The sequence below is a fragment of the Microtus oregoni genome, unplaced genomic scaffold (assembly GCF_018167655.1).
Source record: "Microtus oregoni isolate MIOR12 unplaced genomic scaffold, Mior012 000036F_ref0000092, whole genome shotgun sequence".
Taxonomy (NCBI): Eukaryota; Metazoa; Chordata; class Mammalia; order Rodentia; family Cricetidae; genus Microtus; species Microtus oregoni.
In genome coordinates this window covers 23,098,620-23,114,101 of record NW_024543095.1, presented here as the reverse complement: position 1 = coordinate 23,114,101, position 15,482 = coordinate 23,098,620, and the positions used below count along the sequence as shown (strand labels likewise).

The window sequence follows — 15,482 nt, the reverse complement described above, 5'->3', positions numbered from 1 at the left end:
TGCTTTGTCCTGCTCAGTGTGGATCCTGGAGATATGAATTCAGGTCCTGTCATTCACATGGAAACACTTTATCAGTTGAGCCATTGCCTTAGCCTCAAATGAACTTTTATTTGTTTTGAGATGTTTTCACTATGTAGCCCTGGCTGGCTTGGTACTTACTATGTGGAGCAGACCAGCCTCCAGCTCACAGAGGTCCACCTGCTTCTGCTTCCTGAGCACTGAGATTTAAAGGTGTTCACGATGATGCCTGGCCAAGCAAGCTTTTTAAAATGAAAAATGAGGTTTAAAAATTCACCTCCCATAAAAATATGTTAAAATGGTGTTCATTGTAATTACAATGGAGACAAAAAGTAGACAGTGGTTTTTAAGGTTGGGAGAAAGGGGAAGCAGAAAGCGATGACTCCTAACGGGGGAGGTGTTAATGAAAGAGTTCTTAATTAGACAGTTATTTATGGTTGACTAATTGAATATAGCAAAACCAGCTAGGTAGTTGTCACTTACAAAGATGAACTTTATAAAGGTCTTTAAATTTTAATTCCAACTAAAAAAATGATACCAAATTAATTATCTGCACCATATTAGTTTTCTATTTCATTCCAGCAAATAGCTCGAATTTCATGACTTAAAACCATGCCCACTTGTCTGACGTTTCTGTTCATCAGAAGTCCTATGAGCTAAGCTGCTTCTAGGGCAGAACCATTCAAGGGTAACAGCAGAGCTGTGCTCCCTTCTCGTGTCTTGGCAGGAGAACCCATTTCCAGATGTACAGGTTGTTGACAGTTCAGGTCATGTGGCCATAGGGCTGAGTTCCCAATTCCTTGCTGGTCTATCGCTTAGTACTATCCTGCTAGTAAAGTGTTTTATGGAAGGTTGCCATTAGCATGCTAATAGTACATTTGATCAGATCATGTCTTTCCTGAAGTGTCAGGTAGAAGAGGTTATAACCTTACTGCTCATCTTTTGATATCTATAACAGCAACCCTCTTTTGAAAAAAAGTCCCTTGATATGTTAGAGAAGCAGCATGATTGTTCTGTATCCCATTCTACATGTCTGATTATTTCTTCATTTAATGTCATTTAGCTTGTTCATTTCATTTATTTCCTGGAAACTGGTCCTTAATATCCACTCATTGAAGTACAGAGATTTGAGTATAGTCAGGCTCAGATCTTAGAAAGAACCCTTTGTAACTATTGTGTGCTTCGCTGTGACCTCACAGGTTTTTTTTTGTGGGGGGGGGCGGATTTTGAAACAGCGTTTCTCTGTAGGATTGGAGCCTGTCCTGGAACTAGCTCTTGTAGATCAGGCTGGCCTTGAACTCACAGAGATCTGCCTGCCTCTGCCTCCCGAGTGCTGGGAATAAAGGCGTGCGCCACCACTGCCCGGCTGACCCCATATTTTAAGATAGCTCAAGGAATTTGGGACATGTCAGACCCCATATCGAGTTCCCCATCAACCCGCCAACTTCTTTTCCAGCTTGACATTTTGTCAATAGTCCTTTCCTAGAGTCATTGCTCCTTTAGGAATTGCCTGTTGGCTTTCCATTTCTGTCATTTATAGATTCACTTTTTAAAGTCATATATGTAGGTAAGGTTTTTTATTTGTTTTGTTTTTGGGGTTTGTTTGTTTTTTGAGACATGGTTTCTCTGTGTTCCCTGACTGTCCTGGAACTCACTTTTTGTAGACCAGGCTGACCTCAAACTCACAGAGATTGGCTTGCCTCTGCTGGGACTAAAGGTGTTGTCACTGCCACCCAGGTTGTTTGTTTTAGGTCCTGCACAGTAAATTTCAGATGAGATTTGAATATTTTCTTTCTCAGACTAGGAAAGACAAATGAGTATAGGGAACTGAGTGTCAAGAGAATGCATGGTTTAGTGTCTTTCTTTTCGGGCAGAATGTAGTGAGTGGCTGATTTGGGAGCTGAGTCTGAGAGTGCAGGTCACTGCAGGCTGTAGCAGAGGACTCTACTGCTTGTGTTCCCTGTAAAGCTTGTTTGCTACTGATGATTAACATATTCTATCGTTCTTTTCAGATTCGAGTGAAAGGGTCCCTTCCTTTGCTTGGTTCTTTCCCCGAATCCTTACTTAACTACTGTAAAGGAGGGATAGCATTCTTTAGACCTGGAGCTGCCGGAGACCACAAGCTTGATGAAGTTTCCACCAAAGCTCTAGGTGTGTCAGAGATGAGCTGCTCGGTTAGAACTCAGCTGCATATGAACTGCAATGCATTTTTCATTTTGTTTGGGAAAGTTTCTTAACTATTGACTCTAGTTTGCTTTTGATATTCTACTTAGGGGGGTATATACTTAGATGCTGTGACATGTATGTATATAGATGCTTTATAGATATGGTAGTAAATTAAAATTGTTATATAAAACAAATTGTGCCGTGACACTGTTGTTGCTTCCTTGTTTAAATTTGGAATTTTAGCACTCGAGAGTACCTTTCTTGTAGTCGTTCATTTGCAGTGAAGATATACTTACTGCCACCCTGTTAAGTGGGCAGGCTTTGAACCTGCCTATATAGATGAACCAATTTTGTGTCCTGTTCTCTTGGTTTAACCTATTCTACCTAGGTTTTTCCCCTATCTTATATAAATTAGTATGAATTCATTTTTGTGGCTTTTATTAGCAGACATTAAGTTGTCTCTGGCATATCAATTCTCTTTTGTATTTTAAAATGTTTTCTTAGATAGAGTCTCAGACGTGTAATTTCTGAGTTAATGAATTTAGTTATCTCTTATCTCTTGAAATAGTATGCCAGATTTTACTTGGTGCCAAAAGGCTGTCAGCTGTATGTAGGACACCCTTGTTTTTGAGGTAGCATCTCCCTCAGATAGTTTTGTTTCGATATGCCTTTATTTGATTTTGTGTTTTGAGATAGACTCTTTATTCCCTATATCCCAGGCTAGCCTGAGCTCATGATCCTCTTGAGGTACACACGTGAAACCATGCCAGGCAAATCAAGATGTCTTTTTTTTTTTTTTCCTGAGATGGTTTCTCTAGCTTTGTCCTAGAACTAGCTTTTGTGGACCAGGCAGGCCTCATAAACTCCCAGAGATCCGCCTGCCTCACAAGTGCTGGGATTAAAGGTGTGCGCTACCACCGCCTGGCAAGATGCCTTTCTTATGACTAAGTATAGTGTCCATTTAGTTCTTTATTTACATTTTCTTTTATAAATTAATTTCCATTTTATAATTTGTGTCCAGTTATATGTTTGACAGGTTTAAAAGGTTAGTAAAACTTTGGAAGACAGACAGACAGACAGACAGACAGAAAGAAAGAAAAGGGAGAAAAGCGGGAGAGAGAAAGTATGTGTGTATTTGTGTCGTGTGTGTGTGTGTACACGTGTGCGCACGTGTTACAGCATTAGGAGTAAAACTCAGGGCCAGGTCTGAAACCAGAGCCATGCCGTCCTCAGGCCCTATGACATAGTTAATAAATTATCAGGTTAAGGTGCTTGCAGCCTCATCTGATAACCTAAATTCAGTTTCTGGAGCCCACATGGTAGGAAGAGAACTGACTGGTGCGTGTTGTGCGCTGATGTCCACATGAAAGCCTGAGGGACATGCACAAACATACAAATTCAGAAAATAGAAATTTGCCTGCCGGGTATGAGGCCCTGGGTTCAATTCCCAGTGCCATAAAAATAAGCCGTATTCTGAGTGATATGCAATATAGAGTTTGCATTGAAATTGAAAAATATTTACAATGTACTTGAATTTATAAGGCAAGTAAATCAGAAGTAAGTAGATTAAATCAGTTTTGTGAATTTTTTTTCATATCATGTAATTATATATATTTATATATGTATATATATATATATATATATATTAAAATTCTAGAAGGACCTTCATGACTTTTACATAAGGTTCTTACAATAAATACATTTTTGTTTTTTGTTGTTTTAGCGTGTGAATGTATATTCATATTTACATGTTTGTCTGTGTGTGTATGCATGTGGAAGCCAAATATTGACAATAGGTATCTTTCTTGATCACTATTCACCTGATATTTTGAGGTGCCTCAATTGATCCAGAGTTCATTGATTTGGTTAGTCTAGCTAGCCACCTTACCCTGGGGATCCTCTATCCCCACCTCTTTTTTTTTATTTTCTTTCCAGACAGGGTTTCTCAGTGCTGCCCTGGCTGTCCTCAAACTCAGAGATCTACTTGCCTCTGCCTCCCAAGTGCTGGAGTTAGAGGCGTGTGCCACCCCTGCCCAGCATTCACATGGGTGCCTGGAGCCCAGACTCTCCCCTTCCACTCATTCGAAGAGCAGCAGGCTCTTTGCTCATTGAACTACCACCTAGCCCTCACGTCTTTCTTTCATAATCGTCAGAATAAAGACATTTATTCGAAAGCACATAACCCGCAGATGTAATACGTAATTTTCTTTCATATTTGTGTTTTTAGGTTGCTTCAGAGAACTTTGTGCTTTGTGCTGGATGTTGCATGTCCGGGATAAATTATCGTACAGTTGCAGGCAGTATCAGAAGGCAAGAGAAAATGTGAAGGTAGAAAAGGTACTTATCAGCTCAAGAGCAGAAAATAAATGTGATGTGGAAAGCTACTTTAATAGGAGAGTTTACTCATTGTTATACAGTATTCTTTTGAACGCATTCTGATCTGTCGTTTTCATGTCCACATAGGACCTCAAAGTGGAATTTGATTCTTGTGTGGTTGAGCACTGTTTTCATGCACTGGAATGGGCCTATAGAATGCTACCATTCTCTCGTTTTTTTAATATGGAAGAACTTATTCAGGATATAATTTTGAGCCTTATTGGAGAACTGCCACCAATCAAGAAGGTAATATGTTGGTAAAAATTAACTAAATCTGAATCATAGATCCTAAGGGATTTCTGTTTTCATTAGGGATGGTTTTGCCTTTTCCCGTCTGACTGATTGCACTTTGTATAGTATCCTCCAGGTTCAGAATGACAAGTATGATCTCACAGGTGGACTAAAGCTCATGGAAGCAGAGAGCAGAACGGTAGTTGCCAGGGCTAGGGTTGTGTGGAAATAGGGGTGTTCGAAGGATGGTAAAAAAGGAGTCACCCCTCACGAAGTCATTACCCTTCTCTTCGTAAGCCTTCAGTAGGTTCTGTTTCCTGGAACAACATTTCCATAGCCCCTTGAAGTTAATGGACTGATTTCGCTCAGATCCATTTCAGTGTAATTTTTTTCCACAGATGGTATTTTTTTAATGTTGGTTCTAAGTACATAGAGAAAAATAAACTATTTCTTGATTTTTTTAAGGGGGATTGAGGAAATGTTGAATTAAGGGTCCAAATTTGTATTTACAAGATAAATTTGTTCTAGGAGCTAGTGTACAATGTGGTGACTATGGGTAATAATATGCTGTGATTTACCTGAAGTTGATGATGCAGATCTTAGGTGTTCCTGCAGTGTGTGTGCACACATACAGTGGTTACTGTGTTTTGTAACTGACATGCTAATTTGGCTAAGATACTCAACATGCATTATATATCATATCATCACATCCTATACCTTGAAAATACATAATTTGCCAAATACTTTATAATAAAAAGTGAAAAAAGAAAAGCCATGCAGAATTCTGGCAGCTTGGTTGAATAACAAAAGATTATTAAGTAGGCATTTATGTTTTGACTTAAAGTGTTTGAAGAATTAAAAGAAAAAGGAAAAAACTGATGTTGCTAATAAAACGTTAATTTTTTTTTCCTGAAGGTAGCAGAAATTTTTGTGAAAGCCTTTCCCAATCCTGAGGCCATAAGAGTTCCTTTAAGAGAAAAGTACCACTCTCTCCAGCAGAGACTCAGACATGGTGTTGTGAAAGGTATTTGCTGTTTCTCACGTTTAATGGATACAGTGTTGAAGATGCTCATTTTTAAGGCTTTATTTTTATTTCTGTGTGTATGACGTGTCTAAGTGCCTCTCCCTAATGATGGAGAGTGAGAAAGTGCAGAGCTAATTATGTTGGTCTGTTGCTAGATGGAGCTGACTTCACATCATAACTTTGTTGGTAATTGTGCCTTTGGCAAGTTGCTCAATCTCTCTAGGCCTCATTTCCTTATTTATAAGCAAAAGGGTTATTCTGTTACCTAGTTGATCAATAAGTATCAAGAGAGGATTAAACAAGGTACAGATACAAAGAGAGCAGATAGTTTAGGGTGCCCTCCCTCTGGGGAGGATCACTTGAGCCCATGCTTTCAACACCATCCTGGTCAATGCAGCAGGATTTCACCTGAAAAATTAAATAGAGCATATGATATGGCCTTTGTATACTTCATGTATTTATTGAAAACTTGTATTTTTCCTCTTTGCTTAAAGTTATTTATGTTTCTAATTTTATCCTTACATTCAAGATGACCTTGTAAATTGTTTTTATTGTGGCAAAATACATAGAACATAAAACCTACTATTTAACAGTTCTCCCTCTTTCCTTCCCTTTGCCTTGGTGGAGAACAGACCTGGGCCTCTTGGCGTCTTGCTCATGCTCTGCTGCAAAACCACAGCGGCCATGGAAACACTAAGTGTCGTCTTTCTTTTCCAGAGTACACCTGCTGTGTGCTTTCAATTGTGTGCTGCACAATTATATTTGCATTTTTCTTGAAGTTTTTTTGATTCTTCTAAAATATTATCTTTGTATTAAGAATGCTTACATTTTTAATAGACAATCTTGGAAACCTTAACCTTACTATTCTCATTACTTGTAGTAAGAAAGCCTTAATTTTTGATAAAAAAGTTAATATTCTCACTTTTTCCTTTCATTGGGAATAGAAAATAATCTTTGTCAGTCTTTATTCATAATTGTATCTCTTTTTTAAGAAAATGAGTCTGCTTTTGTTTCCTCATTTGTTGCATTGAGGTACTTTTCAGTGATATCATTGTTCTGAGATTTTTTTGCTGTTGTCCTTACCTACCACACAACTGCAACTGGTCATTTTGTGGGGCTCTTCCTCTAAACTGGTTTTGCAGAGAATTATCTATTCCTTAATTTCTTTTTGTTATCAACCTTAATTAGACAATTTTATGCCTGTACAAAGGGCCTCAACTGTCTTCTCATAGTAGCTACTCACGGAGGGATGCAAACTTAACAAGGATGGTCTTGGTACCTGTCTATGGCTTTGGTAGCTTTGTGAGTTAGGCCATCAGAGCGTAGGAGTTCTTCAGAACCTTTTAGAAAGTCATAGTAACACCCATGACACCTGCATCATAAGTGCCTTCTTCAACTGTGGTGGGTTGGTTGGTTGGTTGGTTGATTGGTTGAATGGATGGCTAGTTTTTAGATGTGACTGACTTATAACCCTTCTGCATTAGCCTCCTGAGTTGGTGTAACATGCACAGGTACACATTTCCATGCTTGAATTACCCAAAATTATTTTCCCTGATGATACACCTTTTAAAAAGGGGAGAGAGGAAATCCCGGTTCTTTGCCTTGTCTTGTTCTCTAATGGACCTTATTGAGTTTCTGCAATCCTGTTTTTGTTTCTTTGTTTTTGTTTTGAAATGGACCATAGCTTTCCAAAAAATACTAAAAAAATAATTTGTAAGAATATGGAAATAGGGCTTAGTAGTTAGTTTGATTCCATGCCCCCTGGCATAATTAAGTTCCTCTCTTCCCCCTCTCATTCCCCTTCTGTTCCTTCCTTTTACAGTTTTGCTATGTAGCTGTGGGTGGTCTGGAACTTAGTGTGTAGACAAGGCTGGCCAAAACCTGTTGTGATTGTCCTGACTCTGCCCCCTGAGTGCTGGGATTACTGGCATGTAACTAGTACTGTACCTGGCCTTACATCTTCAGTTGAAACATTTTAATGACCCCTATGGTCTTTGGTTCTTTTTTCCCTAGGCCCCCAGACTGAGGAACTGATGTCTGTGATCATGCGCTCTGTCCATAAAGTGAGGGTGAAAGCCCTGAAACGTGTGCAGAGGAACATAGGTGCTTCTGAGATGAACGTCTGGGAACCAGATGAAGAGGAAAAGCCCGATGCTGCTCCGGCTTCTGACAGGTTCTCCCTGGGGACTAGTTTGAGCAGAAGTACACTCACAGAACAGGGCAGTTCCCTGGTACACAGTGATGCAGACACATTCTCTGAAACCTTGTCTTTTGAAGAAAGAACGTGGATGCACTTCTACCAAAGGTACACCTGGGTGCTCCTAATGCAGGTGTCTACTCTCTGGACGTCAGTGCAAGTGATGCTGATTTCTAAATCTCAGCCATATAAGAAGTAGATAAGTGTCAATCTCTATACTCACAAGGGAATTACAGATTTATATACTTGAGAATTTGGGACTGGAGAGGTGGCTCAGGAGTTAACCTCACTGATTGCTCTTCCAAAGGACCCAGCTTCAATTTCCAGCAGCCACATGGCAACTCACAGCTGTCTGTAACTCCAGTTCCAGGGAATCTGACACCTCACACAGATGTGTAGGCAAAACACCAATGCACAAAAACATACAAATAAATTTTAAAAAATTTAAAAAAATAATCTTGAAAATTTATTGTAAATATTACTGAGATTATGTAATGATTTTGACCTCTAAGGTGACAATCAAATGAATAGACAAAATTCAGTAGAGGACTTTGAGTTCTTCATTTTTTTAAAATAATCTTTAGACTCATTTAGTGTATGCTATTTATTTTGAGACATGATTTTATTATGTAACTCTAACAGGTCTCGAGCTCAGAGGTCTGCATGCCTCTGCATCCTTAGTGCTGAGATTAGAGGTCTGACCACCATACCCAGTTTAATCTTCAGATTTAAATACAAGTTGAACATACTTAATTTGAAAACTTAAATTTTGAAATTTAGCTTAAAAATTCAGTAAAATACTGAAAGTTGAAAATTCTTGCCTGATTTCCCATGACAGGTCAAAGTCAAAATGGAGGTACACTGAGAATACTGTATAGACTTTCCTTTGGGCCATTAAGTATAAAAATTATAGATTATTTGAAATGTAAACAAATGTTGTGTTTGTTTTGTTTATAGTTCTGGAGACAGAACAGGCTCTTCACATTACAGATAATTGTTATGTCACTAAACTACCGTACTTGAACTGTAGACCTAAGACATCTCACTACATATATGCAAATATCAGCTCCCCTCCCCCAGCAAAAAAAAAACAAATCCCTTCCACACTCAAAATACTTTTGGTCCCAAGAATTTCAGATCAGGGATACTCACCTGTCATCTGCCATGATTGGGTTAGTCATACAGTGTTTGAGGACACAAAGGAGGGAATGTGCTCACTTATTTTAGTACTTGCTTGTATAAACCTGTGATTTAAGCCATTGGGTTTTGTTGGTTTTGATTAAAATTCTAGTAACTACAATGCAATATGTCCTTTTATGACTTAAAAACTAAATAATCAATAATAACTTTCATCTTAAATTATTGAATCTAGTCCAAACATACTTGAACCATATCTAATAATATTTTAAAAGATTTATTTATTCATGTACTTTATGTATATGAGTGCTCTGTGTTCATGCACACCAGAAGGATCTGATCCCATTACACATGGTTGTGAGCCATCATACATATGGTTGCTGGGAATTGAACTCAGGACCTCTGGAAGAACAGTCAAGTGCTCTTAACCTCTGAGCCACCTGTCCAGCCCATCTAATAACATTTTAATAGTGTGGTTTAAATAAAACACCTGCACTTAAATACATAGCATACTTTTCATGCTGCTTCTGTGCATTGTAGGTAAGCAGGCATGCGTTCACCTGGGGCCCAGGTACTCCACAGCTTTTTTTCTTACTGAGAGATCTGGGAATCTAGTAATTGTGTTAAAAAGTCGCTTGACAATTGGGGCTGAAAGAAAAATAAGGTGCCTGCCACCAGGTTTCATAGCAGCTGTTTGTTTTCATTGTTGTAGAAAGACCCCAAGAATCTGTGCAGGGGAACTTCAGAAACTGCTTTGTTCACATCGTGTGGGGTGGGGTTGACAGAGAAGCGTGGGACGCTAGATGCATTTTTGTTAGAGGACCATTTTTGACTTCCTAATGAACATTTATGCTTTTCTTTTGTGTGTGTGTGTGTGGTGTACGGTGATAAGCACATGTCATGCCATTCCTGTGGAGGTCCAAGGACAACTTGAGAGAATCAGTTCTCTCCTTCCACTGTGTGGATTTCAGACTCAGAACATGAGGTTTGGCAGCAAGTGCTTTTCCTCAAGGAGCCGTCTTCCTGGCCCTCTTGTTCTTTTTCTCTGGTGACCTTTAAGTACATACACTTTAATTTCTTTTAATGCCTGGTTTCCCTTTGCATATAGTACTTTTCAAAATATTTATTTTTTTCTTCATGTGTATGTATGTGTATAATGTGTGTGCTTGATTCCTTTGAGATAATAAAAAGGCATTTGATCTCCTGAAACTGAACTTATAAATAGTTTTAAGCTGCTCAATATGCGTGGTGGGAGCCCAGCCTAGGTCCTTTAGAAAAGCAGCACGTGCTTTTAACTGTAGAGCCTTTTGTAGTAATAAGGGGCGGCGGGGCTGCATTCCCAGCACCCCGGCCGCCTGCTCGGCTAGCTTATGCCCCGAAGTAATTACACGGACACTGTATCCTTTTAATCACTGCTTGGCCCATTCTCTTCTAGGCTAATTCTCACATATTAATTTAGCCCATTTCTAATCATCTGTGTTGCGCCCCTAGGTGCGCTTACCGGGAAGATTCTAGCCTATGTCCATCCTGGGTTGGAGCTTCATAGCGTGCATCTGCCCAGGAGCCAGGAGCATGGCGTCTCTCTCAGGCATCTGCTCTCGAGAAGAGAGCTGTCGAGACTGAGCTCACTTCCTCTTCCTCCCAGCGTCCTGTTCTGCCTACTCCTCCCACCTATCTTCCAACCAATAAAATGGGCCAAGGCAGTTCCTTTATTAGCCAATGACCTTCCTCCATCAGCCTTTTCTACAACCCCGTCCTTTTGACCTTATAGAATCGTCTACTTCTTAGAGATCCTGTTAGTTCATCATCATACTTCATTTGAAGGATAGATAATTCAAACACAAAAAGATACGTGACTTGATTAATACAGAAAATGTTTTTAAAATCTTTATAAGGTCAATTTTAATAAACATTGGTTAAATTTATCTTCTTTTTTTTTTTTTAACCATAGGCATGCCCCAAGTCATGGGGAGTTAACATTGGTTGGTAAGCCCAGTGATGAAAAGAAAGCTTGTCATCAGAAGAAAGGCTCGCAAAGGAAAGACAATCATGAACCATTAGGAAAAACAGCCCTTCCTACAGTTGGTGTTTGGGAATTTGAGCGTGATGATGATGAATATATTAACTTCCTTGAACTCTTCTTGAGTTATGTTCTTGAAAGAGACCTTTGTTCCAGTGATCCTGGCATTCCACTCTTGACAAGTTTTTCTGGGCACCTTAGAGAACATGAACTTAATTCTTTACTTTTTGATGTGCATACAACATTAAAACAACGCCAGAGTAAAACCAGAAGCGAGAATGTGTATAGAGCTGGTTCTTGCTTTGCTGTCATTCCTGAGTCACATGAATGTGAAAAACTGTTCTCTCTAAACAGTACGTGTGCCCAAAATTTAGAATGCCAGGCACTTTCTTCTCCAGGACTAGTTAACCAGTCAGCAAGCACTTCAGAGAACCCTCTTTCTGAAGTCGTGAAAAATGAAAGAAAGGTGGGATTGTTTGGCTTAAAACAAAAGCCAATTTATAGAATTCAGAATGACAAGCGAGGGAATCCTCTAATGCAGAGACCATCAACCCACTCCTTTTGGATTCCCAAGTCCGTTCAAAATGGAGGGTTCCGTTTCCGAGCATTTCAGTGTAGTGCTGCCAGCCTTCAGGAAGGCCTTCCTCTGCCGCTTGAGAACATCTTCGGCCAGGTTGGGAGACTGGTGGAGTGGGTGGTACGGTGGTCTGACCGAAGACTCCTCTGTGACTCTGGAGTTGCTCAGTCGTCCTGTAAATACAGCCCCGTAATTCGTGTAAAGACCTCGACAGCTGCCATTCTTACCTCTCTGTGGCTCCTGGAGCAACCCTATTGTGCTGCATATAAGACGGAAAACAGCATCATTAAGGTAATTACGTCAGCCACTTAGTACAAATGAAGAAAGGACCGTTTTAGTTTAAAACTTGTTTGTTTATACTTTAAAGAATCTATTACAGTAATAGAAAATTGATAACCGTGTTGATTATATGCTGTATCACCTGGTGTGATACTCTGTGTACTGTGATGCCCAGTATGATACAGAGTATCTTTTTTTAAAGAGATTCCTTTCATTCTTTAATAAAATTACAGTGGCCCAGTCACACACACCTTTAACTCCATCACTCAGGAGGCAGAAGCGGGCAGATCTCTGAGATCAAGGCCAGTCTGGACTACAGCTAGAGTTCCAGGACAGCCAGTGCTACAAAGAGAAACCCTGTCTCAAAAACAAAACCATCAAAACAACAACAGCAACAAAGGAAAGTCACAATGAAAGTTCCTTTAGGGTGGCTGTGAAGGTTTTACGTTTTATCTTGTTTGTAGACAACAGAAAGGAAGAAAATGATTTGGTGACTTTATAAATGCTGTAGCCGAAGGAGACCCCTGAACAGTGGGGGCTTCCTCCCAGGACCCAGACCAGATGCAAACCACGCCCAAACACCTGTCTTCACAGAGACCCTTTATTAAGCGAGAAAGTAAAGTTAAAGTGGCTGCTTTTACTTAAGCAGAAAACAGCAGCAAATGACCTTGCAGGTATAATTTTTTTTTTTTTTTTCGAGACAGGGTTTCTCAGTAGCTTTTGGTTCCTGTCCTAGAACTAGCTCTTGTAGACCAGGCTGGCCTCGAACTCACAGAGATCCACCTGCCTCTGTCTCCGGAGTGCTGGGATTAAAGGCATGTGCCACCACCGCCCGGCTGCAGGTATAATTTTTAAGAGGAGAGGGAGGGTCTGTGTTAGAATGGACTAGGATATGGTGGTAAAGGAGATAGAAGATGAGAGACAAGAGAAAGGAACAAGGGAAAGGGTTAGGGATATTTGTCCCAGAGGGACAAAGGACTGCCTCTGGGCAGAGGGGAGACAGACATGGCACATGGGCAAATGCCAGTTTATAAATGTAAAGGGGGGATACTCATATTAGGATGAGGTGTTTAATTTTAATTGGGCATGTTAATTATGTGACCCAAAGGGGGTTTCTGATTCCTGGACTTTGGTAGTCAGCCCCAGGAGAAGGAAGTGGCCAAATAAGGGAATAAACGTTGGTGGCTAATGTAATCTAATGGCTTTTAGCCAGGCAGAGGGAGTAGGTGAGAAGGGCAAGGCCTGCCAGAGCCATGTTTGCCATGCTCAAGCTGACCAGACTCCCTTCAATTACATTGTATTTTTTCCTTTTAAGTTTCATGTGTTGATGATATAATGGGCCAGGTTAGCCAGTATTTATTACTGAAGTTTTCATCAAAGGCATTAGGGATGTTTTTACTTACATTCTTGAGACAGAAAATGTTGGAAAAACTGACCCAGAAAAAACATGTGTAGAGGAGCAACGTTGATCAGTTCTTCCCACTTGATAATGGAAAATCCTTAATTCTAAAACAGTGCTGAAGAAATATGTGTGTGTGTACATTAACTTTAGTGTTTTCAATGGATTTCTTCCTTTTCCTTTTTAATGTCAGTTTCTGTTATTTTAAGGTATGAATTTTATGTGAAATGAGGGTACTTGTTTCTTGCAACTTGTATTTCTAGGTAAGACACATCTGAGTTAGATAAAATAAATACATTGCTTTCTTGTTTTACATTTTTCTTTTTCTTGTACGTGTGTGGCTGTTTTGCCTGCATATATGCCTGTGCACCACACTCATGCAGCTCCTGGGGAGATCAACAGGTGGATCCTCTGAACTGCAGTTGTAGATGGGGTGTGAGCCATCAGGTGGGTGCTGGGGACAATCGAGGCCTTCTGAAGAGCAGCCGTGCTCTTAGCTCAGCCCAGCACGTGTGTTTTTAACACCGTGTAATTAGGAAATATCTTTTAGCCTCTGTGTGTAGTAATTAGAGCGGCAGGCTGTGTTTGCAGCACCCCGGCCGCCTGCTAGCTTATGCCCCGAAATAACAACACACAAATTGTATTCATTTAAACACTGCTTGGCCCATTTCTATCTAGCCTCTTCTCGGCTAACTCACGCACCTGGACTAGCCCATTTCTAGTGTAGCCCACGAGGTGGCTTACCAAGTAGATTCTAGCCTACATCCATCCTGGGTCGGAGCTTCATCGCGTGTGTCTGCCCGGGAGCGGGCAGCATGGCGTCTCTGCTCCAGAGAGCAGAGCTGTTAGTCTGAGCTCACTTCCTCTTCCTCCCAGCATTCTGTTCTGTTTACTCCTCCCACCTATGTTTTAAGCTATGAGGGCCAGCCAAGCAGTTTCTTTATTACTTAACCAATGAAATCAACAGATTGATATATGACACTCCCACATCATCTGTGTGTGTGTGCACATGTGCGCGCAGAGGCCTGGGTCACCTTAGATGTCATTTCTCAAGCGCTGTCTACCCAGTTTTTTCAGTCAGGGTCTCTCACTGGCCTAGAACTTGCTGGGAAGATTGACTGGCTGACCAGTGAACCCAGGGATTCTCTCTGCTTGTCCATTACTGGGATTATAGCTGTGCGTCATCACACCTGGCTTTGTTACATGAGTTCTAGGCATCAAACTTGGATCCTTGTGCTTACCTGGTAAGGGACCTGTGGACAGAGCTGTCTCTCTCCCCAGTTTCCAGATGTCATCATAATGGCAAACAGAGAAATACGTACTTCCCATTTTTACTACTGTTGTTTTATGGCCCGAAAACAGAGTTACTGTCACTTAAATATGTGAAAGAATAGTTGCTTTTTTTGTTTTCTTTTATTTTTGAGACAGGGTTTTTCTATGTAGCTCTGGCTGTCCAGGAACTCATTGTGGCCCAGGCTGACCTTCAACTCAGAGATCCAGAGACCCACCTCCCAAGTACTGGGATTAAAGGTGTGCGCCACCACTGCCCAGCTGGAAAATGGTTTATGTGCTTTATTTAGGAAGTCAAATTTACGTTTTCCAGGTAGACTATAGAGAACTGACCACTGCTTCCAGAAACAAATATAATAGGCTGTACAAATGCAGGAAATAAATACTGAGTATATAAGAGAACCAGTTCTATAAAACATGGTTTAAAAGTACACTTTTAAAAAGTGGATCAATACTCCATTCAGAATTCTGTAATTGATTTTCTTTAGGTGCCGGAGAGTCATTACCCTGAGTCTCAAGTAGCCGCTGAGGAGGAGGGCAACGCTAATGTTGACTCCCCAGTTGCTGTAGCAGCTCAGGCTGGAGCTGAGGAGAGAAGTGAGCAGAATGAATGTTGTCAGAGCGTCCAGAAGTAAGTTGCTTCTCAATTTCAATAAAGCTGTTGGTTAAGAGGAAGATTCGAGCGCTTCAAAATGAACGGAATGAGCATTTCAGCAGTTTTCTGTCATGATGATCTATGTGAGGTAGCCAGCTTGCAGAGAAAGGGTT

At 40.4% G+C, this 15,482-nt stretch overlaps 1 protein-coding gene across 1 annotated transcript in view; it reads left to right on the top strand.

Annotated features, from left to right (window-relative positions):
- Nucleotides 1-15,482, top strand: part of Cplane1 (ciliogenesis and planar polarity effector 1) — a 94,529-nt gene that overhangs the window by 34,591 nt on the left and 44,456 nt on the right. The window contains exons 21-27 of the mRNA XM_041631271.1: nt 2,031-2,169; nt 4,412-4,521; nt 4,648-4,806; nt 5,707-5,815; nt 7,829-8,120; nt 11,101-12,037; nt 15,203-15,345. Coding sequence (XP_041487205.1) covers nt 2,031-2,169; nt 4,412-4,521; nt 4,648-4,806; nt 5,707-5,815; nt 7,829-8,120; nt 11,101-12,037; nt 15,203-15,345 — 1,889 coding nt within the window. The remainder of the gene's footprint in view (nt 1-2,030; nt 2,170-4,411; nt 4,522-4,647; nt 4,807-5,706; nt 5,816-7,828; nt 8,121-11,100; nt 12,038-15,202; nt 15,346-15,482) is intronic.